At 41.5% G+C, this 13,534-nt stretch overlaps 1 protein-coding gene across 4 annotated transcripts in view; it reads right to left on the bottom strand.

The window, feature by feature from the left end:
• Window positions 1-13,534, bottom strand: part of glra1 (glycine receptor, alpha 1) — a 174,696-nt gene that overhangs the window by 120,851 nt on the left and 40,311 nt on the right. For 3 of the 4 annotated variants that reach the window (XM_074673812.1, XM_074673807.1, XM_074673808.1), the window contains exon 1: window positions 12,157-13,531. The exons of the other annotated variant lie outside the window; for it this stretch is intronic. In XM_074673812.1, coding sequence (XP_074529913.1) covers window positions 12,157-12,227 — 71 coding nt within the window. In that variant the 5' untranslated portion in view covers window positions 12,228-13,531. Of the gene's footprint in view, window positions 1-12,156; window positions 13,532-13,534 lie in introns of those variants that run through there. 4 annotated transcript variants of the gene reach the window in all.

Raw genomic sequence — 13,534 nt, 5'->3', positions numbered from 1 at the left:
GTCCTGCTCTCTGGGTTTCCATGATCAAAGTTCGGATTTGCTTTAATTATTTCTGATCAATGCTGGCTGAGGCTACTTTAGAGAGCCCGTGTCCAATGCTGAGGCAGCAAAGAGGAAGAAAACAGCTGAGTCGTCCCTTGCCAGTGTCTAATATGCACATAGCGAGGAAGAGGGGAAAGCAAGAGTGAGAGCGAGGTGTGGGCTAATGCAAGGCTCCAATCATTAGCCCTAAGTGTTCCTCATTATGTTTCTAAAGCCTCTGAAGACCTGAATCCCTAATTGATCTCATCCTGGCATTTAGTAACACTCAGAAAAGCAAAGGACTGCTCGCTTCCCTGGCACTAACAGATAGGCCGCCTGGCTCTTCCAGCAAACTCTCACTCATCACTACAAATGGAGGTCTGATAGTCGGATGGCTGAGCTGCGTCACACACTCGGCTGCTTTAATACCACAAGAATCAACAGAGAAAAGTCACATTTTCACATCCAGTAAGCGAAAAAGTCAAGTCAGAGGCCTTTTGTTTGCAGTGCAGATTATCAGGTGCACTCATGTTGGCCAGTGTGTTCTGCTCATGTCGTGTTGTTTGTGCCAACCTGCTGCAGAATATGGTGTTTTCAAAACCTTTTTTTTTTTTTCAACCTAGAATGCACTGGGACAAGTCTGATGTGAGTTGAATTTAAAATAAATTAATGTGTGCATTTAGGAAAAAATTGAAATGGAAAATGAGTCTGGCCATGTGGTTCATTTTAAGAGGGACTGAAGCCAAAATAAGCTGTTTGGCTGTAATGATTCTGTTTACTGTCATCTGTGCTCCACAGCCCCACAGCACTATGTAAAAAAAATGAGCAGGATGTGTAGAAAAACACATTATTTAGGAATATACAAAACATAATGTGAAAAAAAATACAACAGCACAAGGTCATGAGAAAAGGCAACCAATCAGTGTCAGTTTCAAAGCAATGGTTTGAAGTTTTGATGAAACTCATCAAATTTTGATGCCTTCAGTCTGACCACAAACAGATTGGTGCTGAGGATATCTCTCAGGAGACGGCAGGCCGATGTATCTATAGTTATGAGCAGAATCTATGGTTATTGAGCTGGATAACAGATGTTTTAAGTGAAAAGTCTACTACAGGCACAAAGGTTTTAAACTTTGTAGAAAGAGTGCGTGAATGCCATGCACCGAATCAACGATCTTTGAACCAGTGCTGTGAAGACTGTAACCTCTGCACGGAGCGACTTCTCAACCAGCTAAGCTAAACAGACCTCACACGACACACTTCTAGAGACACATTAAGCTCGGAGCTAGTTGGAACCTTGAAGTGTAATAACCCAGTTGAGCTGCTGACTGCTGAGCACTCTGAGCGTTTAGACTAGTTTGACGTACAGTGACAAGGCGAGGACATGTGTCACTCTGACAGGACACTGGGCTGTTGATGGACGCTGAGCGAGTCCTTGTTGCAGGAATGAACCAGTTAACTTCAGTCTCTTAATCCTGTTGTCATCTATAAAGGTCAAACTATCTGCCTGTATATTATTTGTACTATTATGCAGTAAATCTGAAGGCAGGCAGTGGGTAAGCTGAGAAATATCTAAGTCTTTTGTGTTTATGTTCTAACATGAAATATTTTCTATTCAGTTCTATTCATACTGACTCTTATGAGCTTTCCATTAAGGCCTTGTGCACACGTAGCCAGATGTTTTAAAAAACAAATATCTCCCCTCATTTGTTTTTAAAAATACTTTTGTTGACATGTAACTAGGCAAATCCTCTGATAAGTGTAGTTTGAGGTATACAAAACCTATATGAGGCAGGTTTTTTTTATTTACACATTTTTTTTCTTTTTCCATCTAGTGGCACAAATAATGTCATTAAACTCCAAAGTTCAGCACAGACAAAGAGAAAACAGAGTTGCTTCTGCATCGTGTGTATCTTTGCCTTGGCATTGTAGATGGTGGTTTCTGTCCAAGTGTAACTTATTTATTTATTTGTTTATTTATTTTTAAAACTATTTTAAGCTGTTTTAGCCTTTTTCTGATAAGATAGCTTGAGTTAGAGACACGGACATAAGGGTATAAGAACAGGTCTACAGTCCCTGTCAGCCCACACCATGGAAACGGGGGCTTTTTAGTACTCAATACCGATGCTAAATTAAGTCCCTTGTCCTAAGATTTACTTCAGTAATCTATATGTTCACTAACAGGCAAGACTAAATTAGACTCCTATCACTGAAGAAATGGAAAGAAGGCAGAAATGAATCATTAACATACAACAGAAAAACCAGCATATGTTGTTGTGACCCTGGTTCCTGTATGCTAACTGGTTTCCATAATCCAGCAGCTGTTGTGTTTATCTAATGATATGAGGTGTTAACTGCTTCAGTCGCAATTTTTTTTGACACAGTCACAGACAAAAACAGCAGATTTTAGGTGTGATCTGTACATTAATTTAATTTCTAGTTCTGTACAGTTTCTTGTAGCCAATACTTCTGTACATACTTGTATCAGGCTACACCTTTGGCAGTATACACTTTGCTGCTGTAACACTAGGAATCTCCCCATTGTGGGACGAATGAAGGATAATCTTATTTTGTTGAATTGTACCCAGAATAATGTGTTGAAGGCTAAATCTATCATGCTGCTTTCTTTAACTTTTACAGCTGCAGTAGCCCAACATCAACACTGCTAGTTAGTTCCTCTAATACATCTTTTGTGGTGACGTCACAGTGCCTCTGTGAACGGGGTGCCTGCCCCTTTCTCTGAGCTGATGGTAACCCAACTTTAACACATTTTTACACCAATATGTTTGATAAAATCCTCAATTTTTTTCAAGAGTAAATAGTTCATGAGTACAACAAAGCTTTGGTGATCCATATTAAATGTACTGTTTTTTTTTATTACAGAAGAAAGGAAGCGCTGAAACCAACCTTTGTGTTTAAATGATGCTGGATAAAGTGATGCTGAGCCAACAGGGGATGACTCATTAAACCCGGCTGCTTTCTATAAGAGAACACTGTAACTTTAATTGCAAACATTGTGAAAACTGTCCTCTCTCTATTTTTCTAAGCAGCAACAACAAAAAACAATAATCCAAACATTCATCTTCTGCAGCCGTCTGACTGCACTTTAATTACACAAACCGTCTGTAGCTAAAAACATTTCCAGGAATTTTCCTCCCCTGTAACCAAGGCCCAGTGCTGAGAGGGCTTTAATAATATACTCTTGGTACTTATGGTGCAAATCTGTCTCTGTCTGATGATCAATAATGTATTATCATACATCAACTTTTGGAAATGGACCTGCCCAGAAGTTAATTATTGCAGAGATGGTAGCGAACTCCACCACGGCAGTCGATTGTTTTTCATTACAGGGGCTGGGAAATTGATCACAGAAAAATATATATGTTATGATTTGTTATGATGGGAGATGTGAGTGATAAATTCAGTCTGGGTACCTGCAGAACAAATGAAAGAGCTCGAGGGCAGGTTCATAAATAACACAGTGGCTTTAATTTGGCTGAACTGGGACTGTATGCTGACTGACAGAGGATGATTTCTGAGGGGGGCAGCTGGCAGGGCAGGGTGCTGAGCTCTCCATCTTTTTGTAGTGTCCTTGAGCTGCGCAACAAATCCCAGTGAGCTCCAGGACCGTGTGGTGCAGCTGACCTGATCCCGATCATTACTGCTCCAAAATCTGATTGTTTATATCTGACTTCACACAGACAACCTTATATTAAATGCACTTCTTTTAACATACACTAAATTTCTTCTTTTCACTGGATGCTCTAATTTTGTTCAAAATCATGTTGGAATTTTTATATGAGGGATTTTTTTCTACTGCTTTCAGGTGTTTTTGTAGTGTGTACTGCAAAAGTACCCCTTAGATCTAACCAAGTGTATTTGTTTAATTTCCAGACAAATTAATTAATTCCACTCAATATGAGTCTCAATTACCTGACAAGTCTTGGTAGTCATCTTATTCTAAAAAATAGGGGGAAAAAATTAAGGCCTGAGCTGCTTGTAATTAGTAAAAAAAAATACAACTGAAAATGCATCAAGTTAAACTCTGATTAGTTTCTTGAAATAAATTTAAAAAAAAACTTTTGGGGAATATTTTAAAAATGCTGTATTGGCAAATTCAACCTTCTGCATTGCAGAACTCAACTTGACTTAACTTTTTTTTCTTTCTTTCTTTCTTTTTTCTTTTTTTTTTTTGGAATAAAAATGAGAAGATTTAAACAGTGAGGGGGAATCCAAAGAAAAAGAAAATCAAATCCAAACAGGGATCAGTGTGTGACCACAAACAGTAACTAGGCATGTCACGACAATCAAGTCTCAGCTCAGTTTTCTGTCCCACATGTGCCTTTACAATAAATAGTATGACATTAAAGCAGCAACACTGCTCCATAGTCCCTAGAGAACAAAGCACCAGAGGAGAGAGAAAAAAAAAGCCTTTTCTAACATTTTTCAATCCAAGTTTGACCCTCCACTTCACCAGAAATCTCAGCTTTCTGCTCAACAAGTTCTCACCCAAACCTCAAGTCTGTCTGTCTGAAAAAAACAAACAAACAAGTGAAGCCAGGCTTTTGAGAGTAAATACAGCTGACAGCCCACACTGACTCACAACACTTAAAAAGCTAATGAATGCCACAACCAGAAATGGTTCAGCGAAGCTAAATACCACTCAAGGTAACGTGACTTTCCATTAAGTCATTGTGTCTCAGCTCTGTTTGGTCTGACTGTCTACACCCTGGATAACCTTTTCCTTAATGAACACACCGCCCACACCGCACACCCCGGCTATTCTTCATCACTCTGCTCTCTTGAAAAAGTCACTTTTGTCTGAGTCACATGCTGCCAGTTTATGAGGAGGACTTTTATTAAATATTGTGACTGAACTGACACCCAAAGATTTTTTTACTTAACATAATTTAAGCAAGCAGACGACTGACCTTCTCTGAATCTCCAAATTTCAACATTGATTTATTTCATGAGCTGGTGGAGTCGGCTTTAATTTAACCAGTGATGTGATGACTGTGTGTGTGTAAGTGGATGTGTGTGTGTGTGTGTGAGAAGAGATCCCTCATTTGTGGCTGTGTTTTCAAGGCTGATTCAAGGTCACCCTCCAGCAGCACACAGGTAACGGGCTGCGGGCTCGGCTGAATATTCTTCCCGTTAATAGAAATTATAGATTACACCGTCCTTATAGATTGTGAATACATTTTCCACTTGAACAGCGTCTTGCATATAAAGATCTGTAAAAGCAGCACTCATATTTCAACCCAGAGGTGAAACGTTTAGGTTGAGCATTTTAATGGACCACTCTTGTTTCTGCTTGAGAGAATCAAGAGTTTTATTGAATAAAGAAATCCATAGAGGAAAAGGTCACTCTCTGCACATTTGGCCTGGGTTGAGATGAATAGTTTGCAAGCTTATGTGCATGGTAATGATCTGTGCAAGCACCTGGAAACGAGAAAGGATATCAGTCAGCGTTATCACAGGATGTAAATTGAGTAAACAGTCTGATCTTTTTCTCCCTGGAAAAGCTGAGAAAGTTGATGATTTATTTGTTGCACTGCGACAAACAAAGCAATAAAAGACCTACACAAGCCTCGCTGAAAATCATCTCCCCTGTTTTTATTTTTTACCCCCCCTTTCTGTTCAAAACACACTAAGTAGAACTGGAAAAGCCTCTCTGCAGCACTGTGAGATGATAAATTAAGTCTGTAATTGTGCCTAAATCAGTGAATACAAATTTCCCTCGAGAGAAATTTGTGGCTAACTGTACATATGCTCCACTTTTAGCATTAACCTCTTTCCCTGAAAGCCAAACACACAATCAGCACAAAACTCTCACATAAACACACTTTGAAGTTCAATGCTCGTTAAATGCATACATGAACACTCACACACACTTCTAAAAGCCATCACACAAACACAATGTTACAGATGAGTGTGTTCCTCAAAGCCTCCTAAACTCAAAAATTCTGCTGTTCAAGCAACAATCTCCTCTCGCTTGATAGAAAAGCAATACGGCAGAGATGTCAATCACCGTTCAAAGGCCTGTCAATCATCCTGACGGGCTGATTGGTATTCTCTGATGGTCATGGTTTGTGCGTTGGCATTCTTGAAACACAACGCTTGCTGGCTGGTTTGATTAATCATTGCTGCCTGAGCGGTCGATATAAGAGGCTGACGTGGCCTGAGGAGCGTGACGCATCCACAGTGTGCTCTTCAAGTTTGATTCTTCTCAGCTCTGCCTAAAATATGTTCTTAAAAATGGTATCACAGCTCTTATAACGTAACAGCTACAACATTCAACAGAAAGGTTGAAGCTCTTCTCACGTATAACTTCCTTCAAGTAATCTTCTTGCCTCTCTAGGCTCAGTTTTTCTTCTGCTGAGCTCTGTGTTTTCATTCTTAAATGTGAAAATCTGCTAAGATTAGTTGTAAAATTTTCCATATGTTTTGGAAAAACAACTTAACAGTAATAATAAATACTTCAGAATAGGTGAAATGCTACAAATTTAAACATGTAAAGGCATCAAAATTACAGTAAATGGCATAGAGTTTTTTAATAGCCAAGTGGTAGAGCCAGTTTTTGTCTTGGTTCTCTCACCTGGTTTACAATGTCCCAGTTGGTGTGGGCCTTAATCACCAAGGTCTGCCCATAACCCTGCCCTGACACGCCTACTGAGGGCTGGCCAATCAGAGGGAAGGGTGTTTGTGGAGTGGGGAGCCTTTAAGAAACAAATGAGACTAAGCCTCTCAGACACTTTCGAGGCTTGATCGGGGGTTTTCCAAAACACTAGCACAGGAAAACCAAGATTTAAGCTACCATAGAGGTACCAGAAGGCGGTATACAGCCTGACACAAACACACACACACACACACACACACACACACACACACACACACACACACACACACACACACACACATACACACACACACACACACACACACACACACACACACACACACACACACACAATGTGTGGTAATTTTGGTATTTGTCTTCCAGGATTAGGGTTGCAAAATTCTGAGCATTGCCAAAGTCAGAAACTTTCCCTAGAATTTATGGGAGTAAACAGGAATTTATAATGATGAACTTAAATTGAGCTAGAGTATGAATATTGTAGAATAATTTTGGCTCAAACAACCACATTTAATGAAACACCACTTGAATATCTACGCTATTACTTGACCACATAGTAGCACTGTGCTGACTGTAGGGCTATTGAGGCCACACTCCCTTCATACACTCTGCATGACGCCTACATCCCAAGACCATTAAAGGCACCACCTGGTGACTACATAAAGTCGCCAGCCTTGATTAAACAAGTCTGAATAACTCTAAATTTCCCAAGTTTAACTTCACACGGGAAGTATCTTGGGAGTCACTGGAGATTTTCCACCTCTTTGCAACCCTAAGTAGTTACAGACATTTTCATGTAAGAAAATAAATGTGTTCAACTGAAATTCTTATCTATAACTCCCTTGCCTTACTGAACTGATGATAAAGTTATCCTATTCAAACACACTTACACTAACTTTAGTATTACATGGGAATTGAAGCCCTTCTCCTTGGTTTAAGCGCCACTTTCGACCTGTCCATCTTCCATCTAACACTTTTCCAAACACTCCTTGTTCCACTTTACTACGGCTCAACATCACAACAAAGACCAAATGGACGAGTGGAAAGAACTCCAGCCCAGTTTCAGATAGTAAAGTTTAATGCTACCCATGAAGCTGCAGTATTTGAAAAGGGGAGCTGAAGTATCATCTCAGTTTGTTTCAGGGTTACTCAACTTGTTTTTCTTTTAGTAGCACAATCTGCTGGGCTCACAGTTTGGATTTTAGATGTCCTTAAAAATACCTCTTTGCTCATTTGAAAACTTCAAAAAACAAAGATAAAAACAGCAAAAGGTAAAGCAGATTTCATGGAAAACTGGTCAAACAAAACTTTTAAAGTGAAGATCAGATTTCCTGACAGCCAAAGTCTGCAGTTAGCAGTCCTTTGTGACCAACAAAGTGCAGTTCATGTTGCTTCACATTAATGCTACCCTTATTAGAGCTCTGAACGTGAAATGCAAACACCAGACTGAGTACATTTAAGGTCAGCACCCCACAGAGGAGTTATATAAAAGCAGTTACACCTTCTCACTGCTGCACTCCAATGCTGTTCAGGTTGTTCATGTTCCTAACTCTGTTGGAAAAGTCATCCAGCTTTATTGTGAAACTTTTGTAAATAGAAGCTCAGCCGAGTGGCAACAGGGGAAATTATCTCCCTCTCTTTTACCTGTCTTGACAGAATTTGCCGATTTAAACCTGAATACAAGATTAAAGGTTTTGTCGAGATGAACGTCCTGAGGGTCCAATCTCAATCTGAAGTCACTGCTCTCCTCTGCTACTCCTTTGACGGATAATAGGAGCAGGAACAGAGCAGAGAGATATGTGCGAGCATTAAATGTGTATTCATCACGACTGGCCCCGGCCATTGACAGGCTAATCAATGTTTAGTAATAAGACTGAATGTGGAATGAGGTGTGGGGGGTCTGGGTCGGGATGGAGGGGAAAGAGATATCAATTAAGCAAGGAACTGCAGAGTCTGGGCCCGAGGAGCTGAGACGGCAATATCCAGACTCTGGTTCATTAACTAAACAGTGTGTGCTGAATGCAAAACTCCAGTGGCCACCCTCACCCCCTCCTTCAGACACCAGCAGCCAGGCACCCATCCCAAATGTAAACGGCTGCCTTATTCAATGGAAATGAGGCGGTCTCTGCAGCAGGTAGAAAAACGCCTTTGATGGCTCACATAATGAAATACCTCGGAGGCCGTGCAGGGAAATAATATCCACACATGATGCAATAAAGGGAAATGTGCAGGGCGCCCGCAGGTTGGAAATGCAAAACAAGAGCTAAACACATTAGCAAATTATATTATGAGATATTTGCATACAATATGCATTCTGTGTAAATTAGCAGAAACAGTGGGTATAAGTAAATAGACTCATTGCAGCTCACACTTTGTTCCCTGGGTGGAAAACAAGCCATGGAAATAATGATGTAGTTTTTCATAAAAATGAAGAATAGGCAGGGATGCAAATTGGATCAAAGATTTCCCATATAGCCTATTCATAAATTGGAAGTGCTCATGAAGACCTCCGCCAAGATAGTAGTCAGCCCAGCCACTGAAGATGTACAAACTAAAATACTATCAAAAAAAGACTTAGATATTGCAAATAGTATTGACCGCCCCAAGTGTTCAACTGTCGGAACTTTTTTGAGAGTTTGATTTAATGGTTCCCTACTAAGGATGCACATCCAGCCGGTTTGATTTTCAGTTTCAGTCAAGTTTGTAAATGGTAAACACAAGTTTCCTTGTTTGTGTTCACAGTTGGGTAGGCTCAGCCATCCAGAATCTGTTTGTCACTGTCCAAATCATTCGCAAAGATTACGCCTGAGCATGTTCTCCTTCTCCATTACGACCAATCATCTACCCACTTGGAGCCTACTTCTCCATAACCCTGATAACAAACAGCATGAAAATAACAAACACACAACGAGGAGGTAAACATTACGCACATTTCCATAACAACCAAACCAACAACCTAGGCATTGGTGACTTAATCAAGCTTTTTTCTCCCCATAAGGTAAACTGCACCCTCCTGAAGGTATTCAAGTAGCTCTGTACTGAAAAACAGGTTGCATGGAGGCAAAAACTAATAAAACCTTTTAAACCATTTGGTAGCACCAGCTTAAGTGTGTAGAAAGCCATGTAATGGTTTGTCACAAGTATTTTTTTTATCAATGATAAATTTTGTTTTCCAATGACTGCAAAAGCAATAGTAAAAATGAAAAAGAAAATATCTGGAACCTTGCCTTTCAGCTTGACATTAATAAAATCTTTTAAAGTTCAGAAAACCTTGTATTATTATTCTGCATCATTCAGAAGTACAAGTCGGTATAAAAACCCTTATCATGCTGCAACCAGAGTGTTTATGAAATGAATAATTCACTTGTTGTCTGAACTTGGTGAGCTCAACAGACCCCAAACCTGCAGCTGCTTTACACAATCTCAGGAGAGCAATTTACAGCCTGTGAGGGGCACTGACACCTGACACTTCTCTGCTCTTTATTAAATGCATTCACCTTGTTGATGATGCATTAGGCATCTGAAGGTGGCCTACAGCCAGACACCTCCAGAATTTACATTCCCCTCCACTTACTCATCTCATTTATCCACCACACAGTCTTCTGAAGGTGCAGAAGAGTCTTCAGAACAACACAATATAATCCTTTAAACCCCCTTGAGTGTTGATTATTTCAGCGTTTAAAAATTAGGCTGTCAGCAACATTTGCTTTCATTTAAGTGCACTCTGTGGATGATTTTCCTCAATCAAAAAAATGTTTGGTCTTTAATGTTAAAAATCAAAGCAGTATTGATTTCAGCATTTCCAAAAGCCCAAGATGAGGTCCTTTATCTGGAAATTCACAAGATGTGAAAAGTGGTGATCCAGCAAAAAGCTGATCAACAATCAACGTGTCATTACTGCTGTAATCTAAAGCGCTCCACTACACTTAAGAAATCATCACCCATCTGCCCCTGTTAGTTAAACTTTGACTTCAGGCCATACCAAAATCCAGAGATTACAGTCCCATACATTTTTTTTCTGTCAGCAGAGAAACACTACACAATATGATTCTTCAAAACATACAAATCTGCCTCTGTATTAGTCAGAGTCTCTGAAACAAGCATTTGGGCGAATCAAATCAGTGAAAGAACAAAGTCTAATTGTCTTTAAAATTTATGTCAAAAATGATAGTTTCTGAAAGATAATGCACCTCCACTCGCACAGTATCCTAATTTAAAGGTTTATATACCGTCCTCTAATGCTTTTAAACACTGGATGGGGCCTGACTGTAAACAACCAGTTTACAGAGATAACTCCAACCAAAGCCTTTTCACTGTCAACACTGGGACAGAAACCTCTCAGTCCATACGCAATTCTACTCCAAACAGCAAACAGGAACAATTTTCCTCAGTTGTCACATCATATAATAGTTTCAACTTCACATATTTAGTAAAATTCCATTCAAGTGTCCAGCTTCAAAGGCAGTAGTGTAAAATACTCGACTGTACTGCTACAATGATGACAGGAGGATTTAGTTGCTATGTGGTTCTGCATGCAAGAACACCCTGATGAATAGGCAAGTTTGCAGGCAGCAGGGATGAGTAAATGTTGCTTCCAGCAGAGAGAGGGACTGGAGCTGACCTCAAAATCAACATGGGTGCTTAGAAGGAGGAAAAAAGGGAAAACAAGCAGAAAATGGCCAGCTGTAGCTGCTGTCATACGTCACGGTTTGAAGCTTTGAATGGAAAAACATTTGAAATGAAGGAAATCATTTTAAAACTTAACAGGATGGAGGTTAGATTGAGTAGATGTCCAAGCTGTGCTGCAGCAGTGGAATGACTTGCTGTTAATTGATTAATGGGTAGCTTGTAATGAAAGAAGAAATTACAACCAGAAGCTCACAACAAATTCTAGTGGTAATGAAACTGAGGGGGATACGGCGACTCAAATAAATAAAAGCGGTGGAAATCTGGTGCTTGAAAAGGAAAAGAACAACTGTTGACGTGTTTTTGTATTGGGATGGAATAGTCATCCTCAAGCACATCTCCACTTCTTAACACTGGGACCCACACAGGCTTAAACGTGTGTGTCTAAGTATGTGTGTTCATTTGCTTATAACAGCTTCAGGAGTCATAAATAAGAGCATCATCAAAATGTCACAACATGCAGGACCATAGGGCTCTTCTTTCCTCTCAACATGCCTGTTGACACTTTGGAGGAGCGCGTCCTACACGCACACCGCCCACTAGTGGTCGCTACTGACCCCCTGTATGGACTCAGTGCAACTGTACGTGCAGGCTTCACGTGCACATGAGCAACAACGCACTCAACCCAAAGGCAACTTTCACAAGATTCACCTGGATTTAGTTTACCCCCCTCAAGACTTCTTAAGGGAGCTCTTATTTTCATGCACGTCCCAAACGGCAGAAAAAGCAATAAAAATGCAAATTTTAATTTGCTCAAATTACACACACATCAGTATTTTTACTCATGAAGTCCATTCCATGCCTCTGCTTACCTGATAAACACTACCGTTTCCCACAAATAGATCCCCAGCGCGTTTAGTCGGCACATTTTTGCCAGTCTCATTTTGTTTTGGAGGAGGGGGATAAGGTGTTTCTGAGGGGGAGGGGGTCACACTCTTGAGAGGATGAAAAATACCCCTTCAGAAAAGAAAAAAAAAAGAAAATCCTTTAGTGGTGGAAGAGGAGGAGGAAGAGGAGGAGAGGGGAGGGGGGGCTGTGGTTATGTTTTATGACCTCCAAGGTGAGCCGGCAATGTTCCGATTTTTCTCCCTCAGATCCGGGAGTCACCGGTGCTGAGCCGCGGGATGCTCATGACCTCACCGGCCGTGAAATCATGCCTTTGTCCGCACTCACTCCCTAAAGCGAGAAAATCCACAAAATCCAGCCCGAAATTGTGTTCAGGACCACGGAAAGAGGCAGGCAGGGGAACCGGCAGGGCTGCGGGGAGGAAGCTCGTCCAGATTTTGGGTCTGTGGGGGGGCAGAGAGGGGAGGAGGAGGAAAGGGGGTGCTCGATAGGAGGTTAGTCGCTCACAGGCTGTTGTTAATTGACAGACAATTACACCCTCTTAGGTCTAGTCTGTGCGATCCACAGCGCGTAAAGGGGAAATAAGACATATTCCTTCAAAAAGAGCTGTTTAATCTGCGTGAAGCTGAGTCTCACTGTCTCCAGAGGTCTTCTAAACTGTGCATGTGCGTTAAATCCCCTAATTCCACACACAGAATAGTCCCACACAGAGGAGTGCGTCTCTCAGATCTCAAGGATTTCTCTCACATGCATCCCACAGGAAGCCGGAGCGCTGCTCTGGATCCGTGCGTATCGGCTGTTGCGGGAGTCCCGGCGCTGCTGCTGCTGCTGCTGCTGCTGCTCAGAGAGGGAGATCTGCAGGTAGAACTAGTCGGCCTCCCTTTCTTCTTCTCCCTGTCCTTCTTCTTAACCTCCTGCTGCTGCCTCTTATTCCTCTCGTAGCTGTCTCCCAGGGGCGAGTAGTAGTAGAAGTAGTAGTAGTAGTAGTACTTGGCGCTGAGGCAGCACGGCTCAGCTACTCCCATTGTCTGGTGGTGGTCAAGTTCGAGACGCACCTGCGGCCGCTGCTGCTGCTGCGCTCCGCATCCGCTCCCATCCGGGCACCGCGTCCGGTATAAAAGAAGAAAATATGTGTATCCCCTCCGGACAGGTGAGAGTGTTATAAGCTCGTAGACAGCTGCGTATCGGACTTGTGTGGACCCTCTTCCATGGCAGGAGAGCGGCAGCGACACTGGCCCCTGCCCCGGCTCACACACACACACTCACGTACACACACACAGAGGTACAGTATGAACGGATCAGCCAGCCCCGGCGCGTTCCGACACTGTATTTTCTTGCTGCAGT

The sequence above is a fragment of the Halichoeres trimaculatus genome, unplaced genomic scaffold, assembly GCF_033239565.1.
Source record: "Halichoeres trimaculatus isolate MK-OKI-2021-1 unplaced genomic scaffold, fHalTri1.1 fHalTri1_scaffold_7, whole genome shotgun sequence".
In the NCBI taxonomy this organism is placed as follows: Eukaryota; Metazoa; Chordata; class Actinopteri; order Labriformes; family Labridae; genus Halichoeres; species Halichoeres trimaculatus.
Note: the sequence above shows the minus strand (reverse complement) of the source record. Positions and strands in the feature narration are given on the sequence as shown.